The sequence below is a fragment of the Ambystoma mexicanum genome, chromosome 1q (genome assembly GCF_040938575.1).
Source record: "Ambystoma mexicanum isolate Mex_15411 chromosome 1q, UKY_AmexF1_1, whole genome shotgun sequence".
Lineage (NCBI taxonomy): Eukaryota > Metazoa > Chordata > Amphibia > Caudata > Ambystomatidae > Ambystoma > Ambystoma mexicanum.
The window spans coordinates 1,295,764,237-1,295,776,914 of record NC_090922.1 but is presented as its reverse complement, the minus strand read 5'-3'; the positions used below and the strand labels follow the sequence as shown (position 1 = coordinate 1,295,776,914).

At 47.4% G+C, this 12,678-nt stretch overlaps 1 protein-coding gene across 1 annotated transcript in view; it reads left to right on the top strand.

Annotated features, from left to right (window-relative positions):
- CIMAP2 (ciliary microtubule associated protein 2) overlaps positions 1-12,678 on the top strand; it is a 690,070-nt gene that overhangs the window by 169,173 nt on the left and 508,219 nt on the right. Inside the window, exon 3 of the mRNA XM_069642119.1 lies at positions 5,124-5,294. Coding sequence (XP_069498220.1) covers positions 5,124-5,294 — 171 coding nt within the window. The remainder of the gene's footprint in view (positions 1-5,123; positions 5,295-12,678) is intronic.

The following is a 12,678-nucleotide window of genomic DNA, read 5'->3' as shown; positions in this document are numbered from 1 at the left end:
CACGAGCATAGCGCCATGCCGGTAATGACCCTACCGCCATGCCGCAAAAGTCCCAAAAAAGTCCCTTACCGGCTTTGACGAAAGTGCAGATAGCACCTCCGCCCTCACGCTACATGCAAATTGCGGTGACCGCCATTAGCGGTCACCGCTATTAGCGGTGACCGTAAAATTGCGGAACCGGAAATAGCGTCATCGCGCCGGAACGGGAAAGAGCCCGGCGGCCATCTTTAAAAACACAATCCATTGCCATCCTCTGCCCCCTGGACCTGTATTGATTTGTGAGCCGTGCCAAACAATTGTGGACACCTGCATCATGCCTAAGGCACTCAAGAAATCAACTGACAGGCAGCGCAAAGAAAAATACACCAATGAGGAATTGGTGATGTTGACACAGGCCCTTGCGGAGAATGCTGAGGTGGTCTTCGCGAATGACATGCGCCGGCCAACCCTGTTGAGGAAGAAAGCCATCTGGGAGGAGGTCGCTGCCAAAGTCAGTGCAGTGGGCACCAGCACGCTCACTGTGCGCGAATGCAGGAAGAGGTGGGACGACCTCAGGGTGAGGGGCATCCTGGCTGAGAACCACCGCATTGCCAGTGCTGGTGGAGATGGATCCCCAATCCGGATGAAGGAATGGGAGGAGACGTGCGCTAACATGATTGCCGTAGAGTCAATAGAGGGAGTAGGCAGCATGGAGCTCGGCGTGGGTACCACTTCTGATGGAGGTGAGTGTACACATGACAGGATGCGATGTGAATGTACTGTACCCCCCATATGTGAGCACAGACTCCTCTCATGCATGGACACACATCCACACATGCATCCATCCCTCACCATGCCTGTGTCAGACCCACACACACACACATGCACACAACACCACAGACAAGTCCCAAACACAACCATGCATGGATGAGGCACTGAACTGGCACATCACCTGCATCCACATCCACTAAGTCCCAATTGCCACAGCTGCATCATTCATGTAATCTGCATCAAGTATATTGAAACGCAACCAATGCCATCCCCCCTCTCGTCCCTGACAGGCTCACATACAGATGGGGAGGATGCCGCTGATGCAACACAGGCAACAGCTACATGCAAGAGGCCAAGGGCACAGGAGCCGGCGGATACCCCAACAACATCAAGGGGCAAGGGGGGCAGGCCCCACCAGACGAGTGCCAAACTTCGTCGGAGTGCCACTGCCACGGCAGTACTAGCTGCACCACCAACTGCGGCCCCACCACCGGTGGTGAACCCACCCGCACCGATGCCAGCCACCGAGGGCCCACCATCAGCTGCGGCAAGCTCCACTGGTGAGGCAGCCGCCACTGCCCCCCTATCCGATCTGGAGGACACCCTAGACCAGGCCATGGAGATGCACACCCCAAGCCCCCCTGGATCACCAGAGCCAGTGCCATTCCAGACCCCTGCGTCTGATTCCACAGTTGAGGACACCAACCCTGCAATCATGTCCCCCATGTTGGCATCACCTGCTGTAGTGGATGCATCCGAGGGCACAGCCTCAAGTGCACAGTCACCCAGCACTGGCCTCAAATTGACCACCATCCTGCAGCGCCAACAAGAGCTGTCTGTGCTGGTTGGCCAGCATGTTGAGGAGGCTGCCAATCGCAGTGAGAACATCGTGGAGGCGTTGAGGCACTCCACAGAGCGGATGGACGCCAACACCAACAGGCTGTGCGATGAGATAGGGAGGCTCAGACAGGTCCTGGTACGCATGGCTGACACTATGGACCGCCACATTTCCCAACAAGGCCAGTCTGCCCCATCCTCATCTTCTGGGTCGAGACAAACAAGCCCCCTCCGTCGCTCAACGCGCACCACCAGGCGCACATCTGCCAGCCCTCTGAATCCCCCCGAGGACTATTGAAAATAGGGGGTCGATAGAGATCCCTATGTGTGCATAGGCCAGGGCAAACTTGGCAAACACATGAGGGACTGTTGTGGGGGGGTGGGAAGGGTGTTATGGGTCTGTTGTGGGGGTGGGGGGAAGGGTGTTATGGGTCTGTTGTGGGGGTGGGGGGAAGGGTGGTGGGATGTTTTGGGACTTGCACTTTCACACCTTAATGTTACTCAATACACTGGTTTCTGATCTAAACACTGGCTTGGACAACTTCATTGTGTGTGTGTACTTTATTGGGGACAGGGTCCATTGTGTGCTCGAAAACATACACCAGTGCATTACTCCCCATTACCATGTGACAGTACGAAAACATGTTCCTCAGAATATTTGGTTGATCAGATGCTGTCTCACAGCACGTCCCTCCTGCCCATCCCCTCTTGCAAGACTTGCATCCCCTTCACCTCCGTCCTCATCACCATCATCATCCTCATCAGGTGCTTCTATTTCAACGTCAGGGGGCAGTGGCACATTCCGTCTGATACACATATTGTGCAGCATGACACATGCCATGGTGATCTTGGCCACCTTCTCATGTCCATACAGGAGAGCACCACCAGACCTGCTAATGCACCTAAAACGTGACTTCAAAAGTCCAAAAGTCTGCTCGATCACGATGCGGGTACGGGTATGTGCACAATTGTATTCCTCCTCGTGCCTGTTCTGTGGGTTCCGTACAGGTGTGAGGAGCCAGGTCTTCAGGGGATAGCCCGCATCACCTGTATGGGGGAATGAACAGGGTCCTGTTACTGTTCACCTCAAGAGCGGCCTGTTCACATCACACTAATTGACATTGCATTGTGATTCAAGTACTGAATTGACAGCATACATGCAGATGGTCTGTGTGGCAGCAACGTGCAAGGGGGAGGTTGACCCTGCAAGTAGTAATGCAACATTAATGCCTCCAACAGTATTTGACATGTCCTGGGTGAGGCCAGGTCTTAGGTGTCCCTGTCCCAGGCAAATTTGGTACTGACATTCTGACACCAATGTGGCCATGCTGTGAGGCATCACTTCAGTGGTGCTATAGGTGTGTGGTTCAGTGCTATGTCTAGGGGTGATCCCTTTGCATGCATTCAAGTGCGCATTGCTGGATTGATGTTGTGCTGCGCTGATTGTGTATTACTATCTTGACGCCATGTTGCAGATTCGTGTGAAATGTGGCGTGGTAGGATGTTCAATGTGGATGGATGTGTGATATTTAGCAACCTGCATTGTTGTCGATGTTGTGCAGCTTCAAATTGCATGTGGGTTCTTCTCAAGTACATCGTGGCCTTCCCGGATGCACATTGGTGTACATCTGTATGTCCATTTCTCCTACGGACGACAGTCAACACCCAGTTGCAGTATGTATCTCCCCCCCCCCCCAATCACTCCCAGTTGCAGTATGTATCTCTCCCCCCCCAATCACTCCCAGTTGCAGTATGTATCTCCCCCCCCCAATCACTCCCAGTTGCAGTATGTTGCTCTCCCCCCCCCCCCCAAATCACGTTGCCATGTGCTTGCCCTGCTACTCACCGAGTAGCCACAAACGTCGTCCGGGGTGTCGCTCCATGTAGCGTGGGATAGTTGAGTTCCGCAGGACCATGGAATCATGTGTTGATCCTGGAAATCTGGCACAGCAATGTGTGATTATCTTGTTGGCGTCACATACCATTTGGACATTGATAGAGTGGAATTGCTTCCTGTTTCGGTACACTACTTCATTGTGATGTGGGACCACCAATTCCACATGTGTACAGTCGATGGCCCCAATGCAACTTGGGATGCCTGCCAGTGAATAGAAGCCAACTTTTGTGTTTGCAATCTCCTGGGCAGTCCGTGGCATGGATATGTGTTCAGGTGCATGCTTCAGGAGTGCATCGAGTACCTGGTTCAGCGTGCGTGAGAATACTGGTTGTGAGATGCCATGCATGTGTCCCACTGTATGCTGGTAGGTGCCTGTGGCCAGAAAGTGGAGCACACTCACCATCTTTAGTAGCGGGGGGGATGGCAGTTCTGATGTCTATGAGGCTCACAATGTCGTCGTGGATCATGTCCACGATGCTGGTGATGGTAACCCTGTCCAGACGGTACAGGGTGTGTATCTGCTCAGGGGTTAGGTTGAATGGACTGGCTCTGATCCTGGGGATTGGTGGGTGCCTCTGTGGTATGAATAGGTGCCGTTGTGGTGCTTGCTGTGCCTGTCTTGCCCTCCTCCTCCTCCTCCTGCGTCTCCTTTGTGCTGCCTGTTGTTTTATCAGCTGCGCTGCAATGAGGTCCCCCAGGCCATGTATTGCTGCCAGTATTGGAACCATCTTTGTGTGGGAAGGGGTGTGGGAAGGGGTGTGGTGTGCTCCTTTTGAGCTGCCACAGTCTCCATTGCCTCCACCTGTGCTGATTGTGTCCACCTGTGGCAGGTGGGAACACTGCTCATTCCTCTTAACGGGTGGTCCGCGATGCCGGTATTAGCACCATGGCGGTAAGGGGTTTGGGTGGATTTACCATGCCGCTATTAGCATGTCCACTGGCCTTGTGATGCTGTGCTAATAGCGGCATGGCGTAATTTACGGGATGGAGGGTCGCGCGCACACGGCCTGCCCGCTATTAGTGGCACCGTAATTTGCGATGCCGCTAATAGCGGTATGCCGGGTCGTGATCCGCATGGGGATTTAACGTTACCGGTATTCCATTACCGGTAACGGTAAATCCCTACCGCCATCCGTGTAATGAGGCCCTATGTCTTGCATGTAAATTGTGCTCAGGAACAACTGAACATTCCTTATTTCTATGCCCGGTATGGATTGATTCCTTATTTCTGTGCCCGGTATGGATTGATATACAGAAAACTATTATAAAGACTTGGCTGAAGAAAATGGGCATAAACAATTTATCCTCTGCCATGTTTCATTGGAAACATTTGGCTACGGTGGATTCTATACATGCCGTTGCAAGATACCTTTTAAATGAATGATATAGGAGAGCTAAATATTTTAAGAAACATACGTGATATCTACATGTATATCCTTCCCTGATGCAATTTGTGATTTTTGGATCTCTCCTTTTTGGATCTCATAGTTTCAACTATTAAACGAATGTTTGGTGATAATATTTGTTTGTGAAGAACCGTAGATGTGTTTTTGTATGCTTTTAGCACAAAAGTCGAAATAAAGCTGAATTGATTGATTGTTTAAAATAAATCATTCTTTGTTTTGTTATTATATTTCAGGAGCAAAGGTTGGGTCCAGGAAAATACGATGTCACTAAGGGGGATTTTGTACCATGCAATCTTCTAAAGAAAACATCTGGCCCTGGATGGAAAAGAGCACAGGAAACTGAAAGAATGACACAGTTGCCACACCTTCTCTACAAGGAGATGTGGGCAAAGCAGAGGTTCCTGGTGAGATTTTCTTTGGAAGCATGTTGTCTTTTGCTGCCTAAAATATAATTTCTTTCTAATCAAAAAATGTCCCAAGTGCTCTGAATGCCTGTGAATCCCGTTACAAATAATACCATCATCTCCTATGGAGCTATTCAGCGGGAAACACATGTTTGTGGTGGAGACAACGATTCCATTTGCACTACGGTGTTCCGTCAGTCCTTTTCCCCAAATTTCTATTGTAATTCTGCACTGTTTTTCGACTCCCACTGGCAGGGGGCGGGAGAGAAGAACTTAAATTACCTTTTTGGAAGTGACTGCTAGAACCAACAATGTCTACAAATTTAGAAGACAGTCAATTTTTCTGGAAATTGAAATCCTTCCACGCTTAAAATGTTTGGAGTAAATGACTTAAGTGACACACTAATTTAAGTCAAGTACTTAGGTAGGAAGACAGTAGATTACCCTTGTGCTCTGTTTGCCAATTCCGAGAACAATACACAAGACAAAGTAGCAATTATATTAATATAAGGTAATAGCTAGCCACTGGGAGTAGGTGATGATCTCTGGGAAACATTCAGAAAATACTTTCAGTATGTTTAGGAGTACTTCTGAAGCTCAACAACTGGAAGATATAGTTTAAATACACTGTGGTCGATGGAAGTCTTTGATTTCTGTGCCCAATTTCTTTGGATGTTTTTCAGCTTTGTCTTCTCACAATCCCATAATCATTGGTTGCTTTCTCACGCAATATCTTTTAGACATTTTGGTAATTTTACTGTATTTTTACAGAATGTCTTGTAAATGCCTCTTTAACACAAGGTTTGTTGGACACTGCAGGAAATGACAGGAAGGTGAAAGGTTTGTCCAGAGCTTCACTTCTACTCACTAATAATCCTGAGAAATGCATTCTTTATACGAAAAGATACAAAAGCAACATTTTCCTGGAAAGTGAAGGGAAGACGAAGGGCTTTGTCAGGCAGCATAGTGAGCACTTGAGCCACCGGCATGAGGGGAAAATGAGTCCCTTAACACCCTGGGGCACAGATAAGAATGCTTAAACATGTTGGGTTCTCTCTCTGCGGCTCTGTATTTATCTAAAGGGGATTTCAGAATCTATCAATTGCGTAGCAGTCATATATGTACATGGGCCCCTGCTACATGATAGCAACCATGGGAGCTTGACCAGATGGTCCTGCCCTTATTGCCCCTGGGCACATTAAGCACTAACAAGGGGTGACTCATGGTGCTCTGAGTCATCTCTCCCGGTGGTCCGTTAAACAAGGAAGGGGAATTCAAAATGTCCCTAGATGCAGTTAACACTGTGAGCGGAACTGCTATTTACAATGGCAAGGTGATTCTAGCAGCACACGATAGGAAGGACTGTGCGCACACTGTCTCTCGCAACTGGAGGAGTTCCAGCAATTTAAGAACTGGCTGGGGACACTTATCAGGCGGATGGTGATCAAGTGCTCTGATTGGAGGTGACTGGGGGGGGCAGTGGGCAAAGAGCTGATGGTGCACTGTTAGGAGATAGGTGCAAGCCCAATGAATGCCTCTCAACAAAGATGGTGACTATGGGCAAGCCAAGCATTTAAGTCCCCTGGAATTCTGCGAGAATGGTAGCTTGCACAGTAACAGTGAACAGCAAAGGACATAAAGTCTGAAATTAGCACATTGATGAGAACGGGAGCATGCTGTTTTCTCTACTTTGTGCTGACAGCAACTGAGGCCTGGACAGCTGAGGGTCTGCTGGGTAGAGCATGGGATGTGGAGATTGGAGGCTGAGCAAAGGAATGAAGATGCTGTGAAGAAAAGGTGAGCAGGAGTGGGACACCTACGTTGGCGTCTCATTCTCTGAGGATGGGCTTGGCCAGGTTACCCATCTTCTTCAGTGGGGTTGCAAGGGTACTTCTGATAGTGACACCATTCTGAGGGGTCAGGAGTGCTTTACGTCTTGGCTCTGGGTGGCTGGTCTGTGGCGGAGAGGAGACTGTGGACTATGACTATGCCTACTAGGCTTAAGTCGGAAGTCCCTGCTGCTATTCACTTTTCCTTAGGGCACCCAAAAACTGCAAAGAGGCTGTGGATTTGACTTGTGCGACTCTTGACTAGAGGAGGGGTGAAACAGCTGTCAATACAGCATATCAGGAGGTGGAAAATCTCAGACATGTTGGGGTAGCTGCACAGAGGAACCGTCTCTCCAAAATGGATCAGTTTATGCCCACTTTAGGAAGGACACATTTAGACAGGATGTGCATATGAATTACAGAACATGACTGGAGAGTCAAACTCAGGATCGGTAGTGAAACAAATTGCATTTCTTAAATGGGTCAGAAGTCAAGGCGCTTGCTTGCACGAGTGGACCTTCACTGACCAGGACAGACCTCAGGAAGATGACAGATAGAAAGTCATAGGCCGAAGAGCGTGTGGACAAGTTGGAAAATACAGTAGATAGCCTCAAAGCACTAGTGGACAAAATAGTCAGCAGGAGTGGTAAGTAGAGTGGGGAGCACTGGGTCTGGAACGGGGGCAAACGGACAAGGACATGGAAGGGGGTGGGGCAAGAGGAATAGATAGGGAAGTGCCAAGGTTCTGGGGTACCCCCCGATAATAACAGTGGGGAGGGGATGTGACAGGGATTCACAGTGTGTCACCTGCAGAGTGAGGAGGGGGAATGGGAGATTGGCAAGGGACAGGGAGTGAAAGAGTTACTTGAATTCCCATTGCGCAAAGGATGAGGTGCAATAGGAGTTTTGAATAAGATAATCACACAATGATCACATACAACGAACGCAGCACCTAGAGTGGATGATCGAAAACAGGCAATGTCGCTCAAGATGAAGCAACGTCTGGGTACTGGAGTTAGATGGGGTTGAGGGCCAGATTATGGAGCTTTTTTTCAAGAAGTGGATTGATGCATCCTTCAAGCCAAGCCAAGTGGACTCTCCCAGTTTGTCTTTGCAGAGGGAGTATAGAGTGCTGTGAAGAATCCTGCAAATGCCTCACTGAAACCCTGCCTAAAATCTCCTCCCAGGTGGACAGGGGAAGGCAGATGCTTCATTTTTCCAACACTGTGGGAGATGTATTGCAGGAGGATCAACTGGGAGGTGAGGGAATCCCGTGGGATGAGACACTGTATTATTCCTCTGACAGAGAGACTTTTACCACTGTACCAAAGGAGATCATAGCTTATGGACCTTATATCGGACCTAAGGTTGTGAACTCTAAGATCATACATTCAGAGCACATTATATCAAATGCAAGACCTTTATTGGTGTCCCACACTAAATACCCTCCTCTATCCCATAGGTGCAAGGTAAAGCATCATGCAAAGGTTATCTTCTCTACACCATCTTCCTCTGTGGAAGTTAAACCTCACAGCCCTCTGTTAAAAACATTAAGCGAATAACATCCACCTTTAAAAAGACTGTAGAAGTTGAAAAACCTAACTTTTGTAGAACAAACTACAAGTCCCAAAATCCTAGAGGGACTGAGACAAAGAAGAGTGCTGAAGAGGCATGCAGATGAAGTAGTCAGGCAATTAGGCCTGGTAGCCGTTTGAGGAGTGAGTCAGTTGAAGCTAATGGCTCACACCTGAAGCCTATTACACAAGCTGGGAGGCATAAAAGACCCCTGCAAGAAAGCAGGAGTAGTAGGAGCTGGACTTCAGACTGCAAGGCTGGCTGTAGTAGTAGCAGTAGTAGAGGAGAAGCAAAAGGCTGGAGAAAGTGGCAGAATAGAAGGAATACCAGGGATGGGAGATTTCACCTGCAAGCTCTGAGAAGCCTTTTCTGTCAAAATCTCAATTGCAGAGGCTGTGCAGCGGAAGACTTTTAGGCGGCTCAGTTTTCCCCATGTGTGAGCTGTGTTGCAGTGATTGCCCAATCGTAGAAGTGCAGGAGACTAAGGCCAGAAGGTAAGCCGAGGGTCTTGGGAGAAAAGGAAACTCCCACATCAGGTGGCACGGACCAAAGACACCCAGGCTGGAGAAGGGTGTGTGTCCCCAGCAAGATAGAAGTAGTAGAAGAAGAAGCAGAAGAAGTCGGGGAAGCAGTGCAACCCGCAGGAACAGTGTCACTGAATCCGGTGACCGAAGCACAGCATTCAGGTACTGTGCGAAAAGCCTTCCTGATAACTGTAACCAGCTCCTAATTGAATCGCGTTAGAGCTAATGCAAGGACAAGCTGTCCCATCAATGGAAATGTTGAATGTTTGCTGTATAATAAAGTGGTTGCATGTCTCCAATTAAGCTGAGAGAAAATGTTCTAAATATTACCGAATACCGAATCTTGGTTATATACGAGGTACCGAGGTACCGAGGTACAAGTAGCAGAGTGAAAACTATAACAAAAGGAGATTGAATGTGATTAATTACAATTCCCAAAGGACGTCTTAACTTCATTCTTTATCAGTATATGGGAACGTAAGGTTTTATAAAACTTTAAACTTTAGAAACTGTTTTAAAGAAAGGTTGCGTATGCCCTATTGTGTTTTCACCTTGAAGACTGCGCTCTATACTGTATGCGGAATTGACATTACTTCTATTTAAAGAAGTAAAGAGTCTAAAAACTTTGGAGAAGAACATGCATTACCCAAGCCACTAGACATCCCCCTTTCAGAGTGAAACCTGTTTTTCAAGCAATAAAGAACCACCTAACAGTCAAGTGGCATAAGAAGCAAGTACCCCATTGTTACCTGAAGCCGAGAGAGTGAGACTTAAGCTTCTGGGTGATTCCTTGAGTTGATACCTGATGGAAAGTTGGTAACAAAGCTGGGGAAGGGGTGAAAAAAATGCTTGCAAAGAATATCCTGAAGTCGAAGACAACCTATGGTGCAACCGACTGCTGACGCTAGAAGGTATAGAGTCTTGTGAGCAGAAGCAGGATGTTTTTGTGGTAGGTAGGCTGAGGAGGCAAAGAGGCTGCCCCTTTTAAGAAAGACATTAAAAGGAAGAGTGCCTTGCCTACCTGAAGAGGGTGAGTGTCTGGTTAAAATCTACCCAATAACTTCCAAGTACTGAAGCAGTAGTAGTTATACGTGAACTCTGGTGGTGTATAGAACTGTCAGTAGATGTCACACTGAAGTGGTTGAAGCAGTAACATACTGTGAGACAAAAGTGACTGTTCTCATAGTACGAACAGTAGAACTGTGGTTTTTGGAAATAGAAGGAGCAGCACAGAGAAAACATCCTGACATCTATAGAGTTGTAACAAAAGAAGTTGTAAAGAAGTGTATATTATTGATTGAGGACTAGCACACTTGTTTTGAACTGTGGCAATTTACCCAGAAGCAGAGGCAATTGATTATCAGAGCCATAATTATCATTGGTGCTATTTTCTTTCTGGAAGTTGGAAGGGGATCTTTTCACGCAGGAACAAAGAACTGCTACCAGTGGATTCTTCTTTGGTGCACATTTGTTTTGACTTTGAACTTTCAAGAACTAGGTTCAAAGCTTTCTTTTTTGTTGTTGAACATTTTGAAGTGACTTGAAAGCCTGGGGAAGGGATCGTACCCAGAAGAGGAGAAAGCCATTCTGATACTGTGTTAATTTTGTTTCTTATATTGTGTTGTTATATAATGTCCTTTGTATGTTGGTTGTTTTAGTGAGAGGGCCAGTTTTCCTATGCTAGATAATGTCCCCTTAGCCTTTCAGACTAGGTAGGGAATTCCTCTGTAGAGTGGGGCAAGCAAGGTATTTTCTCACTATATTTTAATTTAATTAAATGGCATATTTTGAGAAATCCACAAGCAGTTGTCCGCCTCGCATTACTGACCCCTCAGTGTCTGGAACTAAACCACCACACAGAGCACCTCCTAGGACCATAGTGGGTAGATTTCCCAACTTTAGAGATGCAGTGCTGCAAGTGGCTAAAAGGAAATTGTCCTCCCGCTGTGGCAACCAAAAGCTCCCAGTCTTCCTCCCATGCACTGAAAATGTGCAGAAGCATAGGAAATCGTTTGGGGCAGTCAAAAAGTGATGCTAGATCATGAACCTTAAATATATACTTCTTTTTAAAGCAAACCTAAAAGTTGCCATAGCTGACACAGCCTTTTTTTCATGAGTATGTAGGATGCATGGGACTGGCTTAACAACAGTCATCCTCACAGAATCTAAGTGGCACTTTGACACCCTGGGGAATGTAAGGAACTCATTGTGGCAACAGTCACACGTGATCACAGTTCAAGGGTTTTTATTTAAACATGCAGGTTGGAAAAACGCCTAATCTAACCTAAATCTAAGATGGGAGCAAGTGTTGACCATCAACTGAAAATAAGGCAGTCCTAGTTGTGTCGTGTCAAACAAAAGGGCCTATACTGAGAAAAACCTATTGCCAATCCTTACACTAATTAAAGAAAGTATGTGGGATAGGGTTTTCAATGAAGAAAGTACTGTTCTCAAAATAATATGTCAGGATGGGCTTTAGCCATGGGTCTCCCTTACCCACGCTTTGAGCACAGGACAAGGTGACGGTCCTGTGCACAGCACCGTTCAAGCTTTCCCACTACGAGCCGACAGTTCCATTGCAACTATTAGGTTCTCATGACTGTCGATGGCCAAGTCTTGTTTCTCTTGAAAGTCTCTTGCCTTCGAGGGCCTGACTTATTCAAATAACAAAACAAAAGTTCCTTTAACCAAATGAAAGTTCTTTAGGGTGATAATGTTTCACCCCCGGATCCACCTCTTCTGGGTGCTGACCCTAGTTACCTCAAAGTAAAGTTCTGTTCACACGGTAGTGGGGTGGTATTGATTCACCACTGGGTCTCCCTCTTCTGGGCGCTGACCCTTCTCAAATCGTTCAGCCTCCCTCTTCTGGGTTCACTATGGCTTGTTCTTCATTAATGTCTTTTCGAACAGTTCACTGCTGGCATCCCTCTTCCAGGTTCACTCTTGCCACTTCCCCTTTGCTTTCAATGTTTGTGGGATTCACTTCCCTTACTTTTCTTAACTGTTTGTAGATCAAAGTCTTTCGATTGTACAGGATTTTAGTAGATCTCCTGTATGACCACTTTGATCTGCTTCGGCTCTCCTACAGCCTTCTGGTATCTGGAGTTTGAATGCAAAACAAAGGGGGGGGGATCAGCCAGTGTCTTTCACACAAGCACCCATGTGGTGCTGGGACACTCTGCAGCTGATCCTGAAGGTTTGATTTGTGTCTTATAGTTTCACCACTGGGTCTTCCCCTGTCGGGCTCGGAACCTTCTTGAAGCTACTCAAGGTCCTCCCTTGATCGGGCTCGGACCTCTTTTTTAGGTTCACAAAGGCCTCCCTCTTCTGGGACGGACCATGCTTGCAAAAGTCACAATTTTAACAAAAAAAGGTTGTGGGACTTCTAGTCCCAGAATGGACTTTGTTGATTTTGTTCCCACTTCCTTTGCTCCCTGAAATGACACTTTGGGCCTC